Consider the following 12,582-nt stretch of genomic DNA (forward strand, 5'->3'; position numbering starts at 1 on the left):
GAAAATAAGATGATCAACATATGCAATAATGTCCCACAAATAAGAAATTACGAAATGTCACAGACATAGCAACTCTCACTGATTAGCTAAGTTTGCTGTCGATTGTCATCTTTATTCCACCATTCCTTTAACTCTGACCTTCCCACAAGCTCATAAGTTTCATGCTTACTGTTAGGCTCTGCCTAATACATTAAGTTCACTTCCAGCAAGCGACCTTTATAAGGATAATAACCAGATAAAAGTAAGTGAAACAGAAACATATTCCAACCCATGTTCCGGTACGTAGCCAGTTGCAGGAGGCCTGGGGGAAGGTCATCAATAGATTAACAAATTGAGGTGTTATGCTGTGTTTGATAATGCTAATACTGTCAATCACATCAGGCCAATAACACAAGAACAAACAATAGCACTGTTTGCCATACCTTGTTGTAGTCAAGTTTACCACTGCAGTTAAAATCAACTTGTTTAGTAATGGCACTCACTTCATCCCGAGTCATTTTTTCACCTCTCTGCAATGAAAAAACAACTCAGTTTGAGCTCCTAATCAAGAATGCTGTTCACCTACGGTGCACATTTAATAAAAGCATAAAGATTCTTATAATATCCTCTCAGGGAATCTTATCTTGCATTAGATTTCATTGGATTGTGGTCTGAATCGTCAAAATAGAGGTCAACATCATAAAAAATTACGTCCCTACAATGCTACTAAAAACCGAACAGATGAACTGCATCAGTTCCTGCAATTTTGTGGTGTCTTCTGGAAACCCACCATGAATAACACATCAGCTTTAGAAAATCTTCCATAAACTGGGGAATCCCAGCTCTCAGTCATTCTTACTTATACTGTAGCATGCTAACAACCAAGAACTAACTTCATAACAATTAGTTTCACTTATTTACTTGAGCTATCCTATTGTACAAGTCTACATCTGCAAATTAGCTCAGTAGAAGGGTTATTGCAGGCATGAATTTGCCATGCAGCTATCTCTAGTTGGAATCATTACTGTAAAGCCAAAGCAATTTCTATTCTTTTGGAACCAAGCCTGAAGTTGCTTAACAGAATACCATCTTGAGTGCCCCATTTGCAATGTGGACACAAGGTACATTTCTCAGGAAGAAAGCATGTCCTCCACAAGGTCCTCCAGCAACTTCCTCTACACAGATTCACAGGGCTGTTAGCAATGACAGAGCAACATATGACTGCTGTACAGAAGTCGACTCCACATCACTTTACAGCTACATATGTATGGTGTAAACTTGAGACTAAAAACTAATGTGAACTTCTTTGTTGGTAAACATGTGATGCAGACATATAGTCCTGGATCCATACTGGACTGCAACAAATCCTCATCCTCCCCTGTCTGAATAGCACCAGTTGCTACTACAAGCACATCTAGCAAGTTCTTCAGTCTAGGTCTAAATCAATGCCCTGACTTTATGTAACAATACAGAAATCATAGCTCTTCATGGCATAATTACAGCAGCACTCAACATCAGTTACTTCTACTTTTCATTACATAAAGAAATATTTCCGTACTGTTGCAAGTGTTCTTTTTGTTCATACAGGAGGACTGAAGGTTCTGCCACAACGTTTTGGTTTAATAGGTCAGCCACAACAAATACAGTATGTAAAGTGTTTGTTCCTTCTATCCCGGTTTCCTCTCCTCTACATTTCCTTAAAATTGTTTTATTCTCACTTTTGACGACTCTACTAGAATTCTACTACTAGTCCATTTTTAATTGTTACTACTCCCTAGTGTCTGTGCTGTGCAAGATGATTGGCTTTTACAATGAAGGAAGTTTTTTTGGCTGTACAGAGCAAAAAAACCTGACAGAACAGAGAAAGAAAATCATTGTAATCATCTGTGATGTACATCTATGTAGTTTATAGAGTCAGAGCATCAGCTCTACACCAACTTGGAAGACTGTTCTGTTTCAGGAGTTTTGTTTGCTTGCTTTGCAGATCCTCAGAGGACCTGGATTTTAATCTTGTCAACAGTTGTCATTCTAACATACTCTTACTAATGTCTTCTTCAAAATTCCATCTCCTACAATGTCATAGCATCACAAAAATCTCAGCTGCTCTTTTAAAAAAAGTATTTCTATCCTTTCAGATTATACAATTTTATAGATTTAGAAACCTAAAAATATGGTGGCAGTTCAGGAGCTAAATAAGAAGTTCCAGATGTTTTTTAATGTCATTATTTTAAGCCATATTAATGACATGTACAGATAAGCCTTATGACATTTGCATCCTTTGGGTTGATAATGCATAATCTCTAACCAAAGTATTGACTTACCATAGCACAGTTTCCTTCAAGAGCCTAAGGAACTAACTATAAGATCCAATGAAGCCCCTGGTGTGACAGAACATCATTGCTGTGATAAAACTAAAGCACTGACCTTAACATTTTATGCATAACATAAAAATACTATTTTTTAACTTCGTATCTGAACATATATAGACAACAACTTGCGAGGGAAGAACAGCAAAGGTATGTCATTAATTCTCTTGGTAAAAGTTCATAACCCTAAAGAACTGCTGGGAATAGAGGGATTTGCACTAACTGAACCAAGGGAGTGACGTGTACTTCCCTTGCTCCACTGCAATATAGGTAGGTTTTTAACAAAGCGTTCTGTGAAAGCATGAAAAATACTTTTTTCTGCCAGCTTCTACCTTTAAGGCACAATTGCTGAAAGGGACAGACAGGTTATGAACTGCACAGGAAAAGACTGTAATGGGAAAAAATGGAAGAAAGACCAGATATAACATTGGAAAAAAAACCCAAACCCCATGAATCAGTTATTGATTCTTTTGATTAGGAGTATGTGTTTACACATTCAGAATAGTTTTACTGTCTGATTTCCAAAATCTCTACTAATGGTTAAAGATGGATAATTAAGTTTGTACTGATACTTACCGTTGTAAGAATTTTATAAAGTTCATCATGTAAAATATATCCAGTGTTATCTGTGTCTATTTTCCCAAATGCTTCAAGCAGTTCAGTTCTTGTAGCTGGTTTTTCTTTTTTTAAAATATTACAAAAATCATCAAAATTCAGTGCAATCGTTTGTGAAGTCCAATATTTATTAACTGTCTTCTGAGATGGATTTCTTCCAGCCTGTTGAAGTACTGAACAATAAAACACAATATTAACTATACATTCCATCTGTCGATAAAGAAAGCATCTTTCAATCAATTTCCATGTTCAGACTCTTTTTTTAAGCCTAATCAATCCAAGGGAAAAGCAGGTCTGAAGGACAGTTTTACTTACAGTCTCAGTCCTGTATTCTATTAATACAGACTGACTGTGACCTTCCCTGGCCCGGAATTCTGTGGTTTCTATCAAAGGTTCAAGCAGCCTGAGCGGCAGATAAGCTCACTCACATACTCTTTTGAAAGGAGTCATCAAACAGGCAGTACCTAGCATTCTAGATCATCGCTTATGAGCCACAACCCAGCACAGAGATGATGTATGCCACACTGGTAAGAATCTCACACCCACTTTCTTCTACAGAAAAAGGAAGAAACCAGAGAGCAGTCTGACTTTTTGTAACACAACAATATTGCGGGAATTATTCTGCTCTGATCTGCACCTTCCACTTACTCATGGGCACTGTTCTACTAAACTCAATGGGATGTCCTCCTCAAAAGAAATGTGATGGGTTCAAACCATTAAGCAAAATATCCATGAGTTCAGAGTCACCTCAACTGACAAGTGTAAAATTCAGCTCCCTGTCTATATCCCCTATTATTTGTAAGCTTGCACATTATTAGATCCTGTTTCTACTGAGATCCACATACACTTTTTCACTAACTTTGCCCAGAACGGAGATCTACTGTAGAATTTATCTTAAGCAATATTTTATGTCACATCTATACATTTGAACTTAGCAATTCAAATCATGCAACATGGATTTCAAATGTAAAGGAAAAATGACACCAACATGCATAGCTAAGCCCCACAACCAATACCATCCACACAACCACTCCCACTATTCCTACACCCAGAGTTCTTCAAAATTAATTTGCTGAATCTATTTAGCCTCTTAAAGTCTTTACTGAAAACATCCTTTTGTCAGTTTCCAGTGTGAAGAAGATACTATGTTAAATTGAAATTAAATTCAAATGCACAGTCTATCTGAAACTGGAGGGATGCTTTTACACCTTCCCATATAAACAAGGTTTTTAGGGAAAATCCTTCATCTCTACCTAGGCTGGCAGTTTGATTTTTAGCCAGCTGACCAATGACCAAATCTATCCCGGCTGAGAGCAGTTCAGCAGCATCTGTGAAATGAGGTGGTGGCATCGTTGTAATTCTCAGTAGGCAACTGTGTCACCATAAAAACAAACAAACAAAACCAGACACCTTTGTTGCTAATCTCCGATTGAATGCCAAAGACTAAATAAAGATTTCTGCCCTGTCACCTCTACAAGCAGAGTCAGGAGAATACAGCAAAGCTTACATCTTTATCCATGCAACGCCTGGGCACATAGCAATTGTGCAAGGATTTCCATGTCAAGGTCAGCCAAGGAAGGGCAGTTACTCTGTGTGTTTGTTTACGTGGATAGCAGAGTTCCCTGGAATGTCAATATAGCACAGTATTCACTTATATTTAACAGAGTATCCTTCAAATACACGACTATTTTTATATATCCAGAGAGATCAGCACTTGCCATACCCTACATGCTTCCCAAGTTTGTATTTTTGAATGTTCTATTAATCTGCACCTTTTATTTATACTTCTTCACAGACCGATTCTGCTAAATACCTTACATAATATTACAACACAGGAAATGAAGCTACTATCTGTGAATAAGTAGAACTCAAACAAAAAAAATTTCGCAGGGCCAATCTCAAGTGAGCATTTTACAGTTTAGAATATTAGCCAAACATCACGTAGCAAGAAATGCTTAAACACTGGCACCACTCATTTGGTAAATGCCACAATTTCCTTTAGCTGCAATATAAGTCTATAGTAACTCTCAAAGTTTACAAATTTTAAAAGAAGTTCTTAAATATCTCTGAAAAGACTGGGAGCCTGAGCAAGTATTTGCCCTTTCTGAGCTGACCTTGAAACCACAATGCTCAAACACTTGCTATGTAGTGAAGTGGCATATGGATAGAGATGAAAGCCAAAGCATATATAAAAGAGATTACATTTGTTCACACCGCTCCTATCTTAAAATCCAGATTATCCAAAACTATCATTAGGATGTTATAAAGGCGCTTTTATTATAGCTGAGAAAGCCTGGGTAACACTAAGTCACATGCTGAAAGAATGTGCTTGCTAAAGGGTAGAATTCCAGGTACTGCTATAGGGAAAGAAGCTACAAACAATGAGCACAAGAAGTACGCTCAGCTTTTACAGTGGTGGTTTCCATGTGGAGACCTCACTTATTTTAGGCACAGGCAAAGCAGCAATTTGTAAGAAATACTTCCTCAGATATGCAAAAAAAAATGTGGTCACTAGAATTAGGACATAACTAAATGATTTGATAGCTTAGCATGTTTTTGCTTTTAGCTGTTGCTTGGTTTAATACAAACAGCTACAATGCCATAATACACATACCTTTTACCGGCACCATAATCTATGAGGATGACTTGAGAAAGCAACCTATACTGCCACCAATCCAAACTGCACTCTGAGCTGCACCCCAAAAACCACAAAATAAAAATCATTAGTTTTATGATACATTTTGGTTCTCTTTGTCTAACTGAAGGTTTATGCTCTCCTGCTTGCTTTGGCAACCATGTGAGCTGAAAACATTTTTTCAAATAAAGCAAGCTAAGATTTTCACATAATGGAACTCCAGATAGAAAATAAGACTGAGAGACTTTCATGAGTTTCCTAACACAATCCCATACTATTACAACCATGAGTAAACTTTTTCATGAAAGGACAAAAATGCTCCAAGAAAAAAACACAAAAAACAACACAACAACAAAACCAAAGAAAACCTACCAAACGTGGTAAGACACTGTGCATAATCCTACAACTCCAACAGATACCAAAGCTGGTATTATATTTGCTTGAGAAATTTTATCTGGGATAGTGAAACCTATTTCAAAACTGAAACAGGTTATTACTCAGTCTTATCTTACTCCTTCCTTATCTTACTTGGTCACTAAGATATATCATAAAGAAATCAATTTCCAATACACAGCCCTAACTACCATTTTTCAGGTGCATTTTTTTAAACTTTCCTAATAATTCCATGCAAGGAACTTTGAAATTCCATAGGTTTTCAAAACAAATATTATTAGGCTCCACAGCTCTCAGTATCTACTAACACCTTTATTTAGTACAGCTGAAGCATTCAGCTAGTTTTTCCTGTTGTACTGCTGACAGCCATACCACTTACACACAAATATAATATGGATGAAAAATGAAAACTTTTTATTTTAGTTTATGGGACATTATTCATGGAACATTGTAACTCAGCAGGAGCTTAAACAAAACAGTAAGAATCCTTATGAAACACCAGTGTCTGAAACAGTCCATTTGATCACATAAATTTAGAAAAGGAAAGGCAGTATTTTCACATATTACTCAAAGTGGCTTAGAACTGATCTGTGAGACTACCTTTAGGGGTAAATTACCATACCCATGCCTCCAATAACAACCTCTCCTTTGAGTCTGCAAACTTCTGTGCCAATTAATGCCAGTTCTCATGGTGATTTTCTGTGCCAGGCAATTACTGAACCGAGATCAGCTCACTTAATAATTTGTAGGGATAGAGAAACAATTATTGCAGAACTGTCACAATCAAAAAGCAGTACCTAAGCCCACCTCAAGTAAGCAATGTTACCGTCAAATTTGGTGGTGTTAAACAGCTCACTTAAGTACCTCATAAGCAGTCAGCTACTATTGACTTCTGCCCAGACACACCGGAGATTTACATCTGAAAATCTTGAAAAGCTGTCTACTTTTCCTACTTTCAGGACTAATCTGACAAGTAGCAACAAAGGTAAGTATTTGAGGAAACCGAACAACTTAGAGGAATGGTAGCGATTTTTCAAAGTTTACAGAAACTATGTGACATTTTATAACAGATAAATGATGAAAATGTCTTCAAAGACACAGTCACCAACATCTGAAATCTGAAAACTACTGTAAATTCCTTAAAACAGTTACCAAGTTTATGCATTGGGATACTCTCACTACTGAACTGCTGTTATTTGTAACCTACCCACAGTAATCATCACACACAGCAGTTATAGGGAAAAAATATCTAATCATTACCTAAACTGAGTTGTTCTTTTGATTTAATATTTTCTAAACTGCTTTTTAAAACAGTTAGATAAGCTGCTCGGCAGTTCATGTAAAAGATTGCTTCTTCTGTGTGCTGGGACTTCTTCGCTTGGGAGCTTTCCGAGCGCGTGACTTTCTGAACCGAGAGGGATGTGTTATTTTCAGGACTGCTGTCCATTCTGTGAAGAATACAATTGCAGTTAGAATTTGTTACTGTTTTGACTGTTCAATAACAACTCCGCATTATCCTCTGAAACAGATGAGCACAAACTATCCTAACATCTAGGTCATATGTTTTCTATTCTCTAAATCGGGACAGAAATACTTACCTATACCTGCAAGTAAGTGCCATGAGATCCACAAAACCCTATTATTATTCACAGTTTATTCTTTATTGGCAGTAAAAAGTTTAACTTTATTGTATTTTATTTTAATTTCAGACATTTGATATCACAATGGTTATATAGTTGTTATTTGAAAGCATAAAAATAAATTTCCAAGTTATCTGTGATACAAACCATTGCTATCCATGTTCAGAAACAAACCACCAGGACTTATCCTTACTACAAGCTTCCACTGGAATTTCTACTCTTTCTATGTTAGCTAAATTCTCCTAATGACACAATGGGAGGATTAATACTGTAGAGCACTTTTTGGCTCTGATGACACCAGTGTCAATGCCCAGCATGATCTGTCACAATGGTAAATTAATGAACATGCCATACCTACCACTGTTTCGCTGCCAGCGGCACGCCCATTGTTGCTACAGTTCACCAGAAGCAGCAAAGGTGGAGTGTTTTTAGGAAAAAAATGCCAATTTAAACACAGCTGCATGGCCACAAGTATGAGAGGCACAGGATCGCTTAAAAAACTTTTTCCACCAAACAACAATGTGAACATTACCAAGAATGGACGCAGTGCTTACCTGATTGGAAAGAGCTCTGAGGCTGCATGATCACAACTGACTCACACCACATAAAGTTCTCTATTATATTTCTTGGTATTAAGCGCAGAGTAAAAGCCACCTTTGTCCTCCAGTAAACACTACATGTAAGTATGTTTATATTGAACTGCATTTCTGTCAGGATTTTCTCCCTTACTCAAAAGTTGAGTTGTATTTCCAAGGCTGATTTAGCTGGAAAACTGGGTAGCTTTACACAGCTTCTGCAGAGAGACTGTGTAATGTCCTAAACACTATACAACATTCACTGTTTAAAAAACTATATATTTATTATTACATTAATTACATGTTTTTTTCTGGTACTAAAACATACTAAAATGTTCTGTTTTCTGTTTTTATAGTTGTAACTCAATAAAACATATGGCTAATAGTGAAATGGGTCAAAATCGTAACCCTTAGTCCTTCAAGTATGCAAAGTTAAACACACAATTCTACTTTCAAGAGTTATCTCCACATAATCAACAGAAATAAGTCTGAAGCCAAGAACGTGCATAAACCTTTGCACAACTTAAGAGGCCCAAGTACAAGAACACTACTCATGTAATTGTAAATAAATGGAAGAAAACATGAAATGCATTTTCTCTAAATTATTAAAATGATTCAAAGCAGTAACTAATGCTGTTTGCCCACCAATGGCCAGTAAACTTTAACAGCAGCTTTCTGTTTTTACCAAGGGTGATTAAGGTTTTTAGAAGGCCATCACAGAGGAACACTAAATCGTGTTGTACTGTTGGTTTAACAGCCTCTCATATTATTTTACCCAATGTTGGCTTCAGAAAATATATTCCAGTATAATAAATTGACTATCTCAAGTTCAGCAACAAGACAACTACATCCTAGGGTCCCCTTCAGGACTCATTGGATTTTTATTCAGAAGGCCTAAATCACTTGCACCTTGTTGAGTTATATAGGTCTTTTACACTTGGGAAAGAATGATAATAATCGCTTATCATGGATGAAATACCCTATTTGTAATACACAGGCCGCCTGCCTGACACTTTAATATTACACTGGCATTAGAAGGACCCCACAGGGACACTGTGATACAGTCTGGTTACTGCAAACGAGTGTCACTATAATTAAGCACCAGAGTTACACACACAAAATGGGAGTGGGTTAAAGTCAAGGAGGAAAAGAAGAATAAATGTTAATTTTCCAGTAACTAGTTTATAAAATGTGAACTCTCGTTTATACTCCTTAGTATACTCCTTAGTATCCTTGGTAACTTCCCGTTACCAACATATTTCTTACACGGGCCCCAGTACTGCCAAGAAGCGCTGCCAATACATTGCTCAGCAAAGCAGCGCGCAGCAGCCCAGTGACAGCACGGCCAGCAGCCCCACGGCTGAGGCTCCTACATTTTTACTGGACAAATGACACTTTAGACAAAACAAGGCAGAGAGGAGCGATCCGGCCGTGGCTGAAGTGGGAGGACGACACAGCCTATCACTTTCAGCTGTAGTTGCTATGATTTTAGCAAATAAAACCCGTCCCCCAAGCAGGAGGGAAGGCAGGCGCCTGCCGCCAATACGGACCTTTTCCGCCGCGGGCGCGAGCCAGCCTTCACCGCCGCGCACCTCGCGCTGCTCCTTCAGGCCTCGCTTACCTGCAATGAGGAAACTTTTACCACGTGAATCCCATTACCTCCCCCTCTGGCAGGCACTGGGGTCTTAGGCAAAGTTCACCATCCACCCTCCCGCAAAAGACGCTGCAAGCCCTTTCCCCCAGACGGGAACCGGCTCTCCCGTCAGAGACGCTGCGCGCTGCCCGGCACGCCTGAGAGGCCGCGCTCGGCCGCACTTCGCCTCCCGCCAAAGCCGCCTCGCACAACCACCCCCCCCGAGGCGGGCCCGGCTTCTACCGTTGCACCGCACCGAGCGCGGGGACGGCGGGGCCCGGCGAGCCGACCCCGTCCCGCAGGCCTGACGGGCGCCAGGCCCCCACCCACCCCCCATCCCCCGCCCAGGCCAGCGCCGCCGCCCGCCCCGCCGGGGCCGCGTCCCGCCCTCTCAGCGCCGTTTCCAGCCGGCGCTGTTTGGCTGCTGCACGGCGGCGGCGGGAGATCTGCAAAGGCGGCGAGAACGGCTTCAGGCGGCGTAATGTCGTAGGTACCGGGCACGGGCGGCGGAGCTCGGCTCTGGGCGCCGCTCTCCGCCTCCTCCCCGCAGCGGGGCGGCTCCTGAGGGCAGGCCGGGGGCCGTTGCCGCGGCGCGGGCGGCCGGTGGAGCGAGGGCCCGCGTGGGGCGCCGTGAGGCGGGGCGCTTCTCCCCGGCGGGCTGCGGTCTTCCCTCACGGCGGGGGGCTTGTTCCCTGAGGAGGAGTGTGCTCCTCGGGTTATCCCGAGCAGGGGAGGAGCACGCCGTTGCGTAGGGGAGGGTGGGTTTTGTTTCTAGCTCTGCCTTCCAGTTGCTGGATGGGACCGGGAAGTGTTTAAAATGGTGGTTCCCTGGGGCAGAGCCGTTATCCCGACGGAGTTCGGGTGGGCGGTGCCTAGTGGTGTGGGTAACGCTTTCTGTACCTCACCTGTCCGCTCCCGGCCTCCCCAGCCATGGGGTAGTTGTTACCTCCGCACATGCCGCGGGTAAAGCCGGGGGGGGGGCGGGGGGAAGAGGGCCGGGAGCCATGTCATGGGTGGGTTTTCAGAGTTTGGCACCTGGCTTTCGTGGGGCGGGCTGCTGAGGGGAGGTACTGCGGGCCTGTGGCCGTGGCAGGTACAGTGGCCCTTCTCCGTCAGGCTCTGTCTCTTCATGTTGTCGCTGGTGGGAATAAATCCTGTTCTGGTTTCTCCTTTGCAATCTATCTACCAACAGTCGTGTAAGTCTGACGCTATTCTTGTGTATCTTTGCTAGGGCTTCTGAAGAACAACATGTAGGATGTTGCTAACCTCAACCACAGTAAAATAAGGCTGTATGGCTCATGTTGCCCGTAGGTAGGCTTATTGTCCCAGTTAACAGCTCCTTGTGCGATTTCAAAGATACACTAGCGCTAACATAGGTTCCAACTTCTGCCAGTCACTGGAAGTTGAAGTAATTGTGCCAGACAGTAGTAACGCAAAGGGAGCTTATCAATGCACAAGCTTTGAGTTTTCTGTGTTCAAGTCAGTTTCTCACTGGTTGCATGCTGAGTTTTGCTACCATTTCAGCTGAACATAGAAAATGAATCTGTATTTTTACAGCTTTTCCAATTAATGACACTTTTGCTGGCAGGTTTTGAGGATGAAGCAATATGTAGATAGCATAGAGGTGGGTTTTTTTTTCCCCAGAAAAAGTAGAACTTTAAGAGCAAGCTAACTGAAATGGCCTGAAAATGTGTTACAGTATATAATAATATAACAAGTTCCTGCTTCTGTGTATTCTTTTTTGTGCATTAAATCTGTACATGACTTACCGTTGTGTTCATTCATAAATGAATTGTGAAGTTAAGTATATGTAGAATTTAAAACAGTATAAAAAAACTCATTTCTGTCTAGACTCTCACTGTTGAGAAGCTCCTCATGTAAGTGGTTTCACCAAAGCACTGTTTAAGTGGATAAAGGCCTCCCAGTATTAGCAAGGAACTGACAATGCGACCTGAAATGATAGATGAACAATACACAATAGGAGTAATACGTAGTTCTTTAACTTGATAAATATTATGGGCAAAATAATATTTGCAGGTTGTACAGCTACCTGTAAACATGTGCCATCATACTCTGCGTAGTTAAGAAAATAAATTTAAATTACTCAGATTATTAATAAATTATTAAGAAATTAAGCCTTATTAGGCTACCCATTCAAGAGTAGGAAACTCTGGTAAATAAGTTGTTGTGTACTGTCATCACATATGCCTCATCTTTCTGTCTCTTTTTCTTGTTCACACTCTGACATTTGATTCTACACCATAGCCAGAGCAAGGTTTTTCCAGCCATATAAAAAAGGTAAACCAAACTAAAGCTGGTGCTTTTCCTGCATGGTGTTTCCCAAAATATCTGAAGAATTTTGTTTGCACCTAGATGTACGTATTGGTTTTTCTCCATGTTCATCTTTTGAAAGATATGAGAGTTTGGCCGACAGGGTCTTCACGTTAGGTGTCTGGATGAATTTTGTTTCAGTGGTCCTAGCCAGGGACTGTGTGTAGTCTAAGCACACAAATATTAACTTATTTTGAGTGAATCACAGTTGCCTGGATTCTTCTCACATTATGGCAAAACCAAGCCTACAAGCAAACCAGGCTGCTGGGCAGGATGGTTTGAGAAAGGCGAGGCAAAGCTGAACTCCTGAAGACAAAATTGCATCTTCCAATACAATATTCCAGCCCCTTCCAGTGTTGATGTGCTTGCCTGGAATGAGGCTGTCTCTTTGCCGCCATAGCTCAGGGTGTTTGCA

General features: G+C 40.7%; 2 protein-coding genes across 9 annotated transcripts in view; one reads left to right on the top strand and one right to left on the bottom strand.

Annotated features, from left to right (window-relative positions):
• The window catches only part of EFCAB7 (EF-hand calcium binding domain 7), a 32,656-nt gene extending 21,861 nt beyond the window's left edge, over positions 1–10,795 (bottom strand). The window contains exons 1-5 of one of the 7 annotated variants that reach the window (XM_037403689.1): positions 10,331–10,795; positions 9,754–9,824; positions 7,249–7,436; positions 2,922–3,133; positions 423–509 (exon numbers count right to left, since the gene is read on the bottom strand). In XM_037403689.1, the coding sequence (XP_037259586.1) occupies positions 423–509; positions 2,922–3,133; positions 7,249–7,435 (486 nt within the window). In that variant the 5' untranslated portion in view covers position 7,436; positions 9,754–9,824; positions 10,331–10,795. The other 6 variants (XM_037403690.1, XM_037403692.1, XM_037403691.1 and 3 more) reach the window with 6 other exon arrangements.
• Positions 10,227–12,582, top strand: part of LOC119155276 (integrin subunit beta 3 binding protein) — a 36,091-nt gene continuing 33,735 nt past the window's right edge. For both annotated transcript variants that reach the window (XM_037403697.1, XM_037403698.1), the window contains exon 1: positions 10,227–10,322. In XM_037403697.1, coding sequence (XP_037259594.1) covers positions 10,318–10,322 — 5 coding nt within the window. In that variant the 5' untranslated portion in view covers positions 10,227–10,317. The remainder of the gene's footprint in view (positions 10,323–12,582) is intronic.

The sequence above is a fragment of the Falco rusticolus genome, chromosome 11 (genome assembly GCF_015220075.1).
Source record: "Falco rusticolus isolate bFalRus1 chromosome 11, bFalRus1.pri, whole genome shotgun sequence".
NCBI lineage: Eukaryota > Metazoa > Chordata > Aves > Falconiformes > Falconidae > Falco > Falco rusticolus.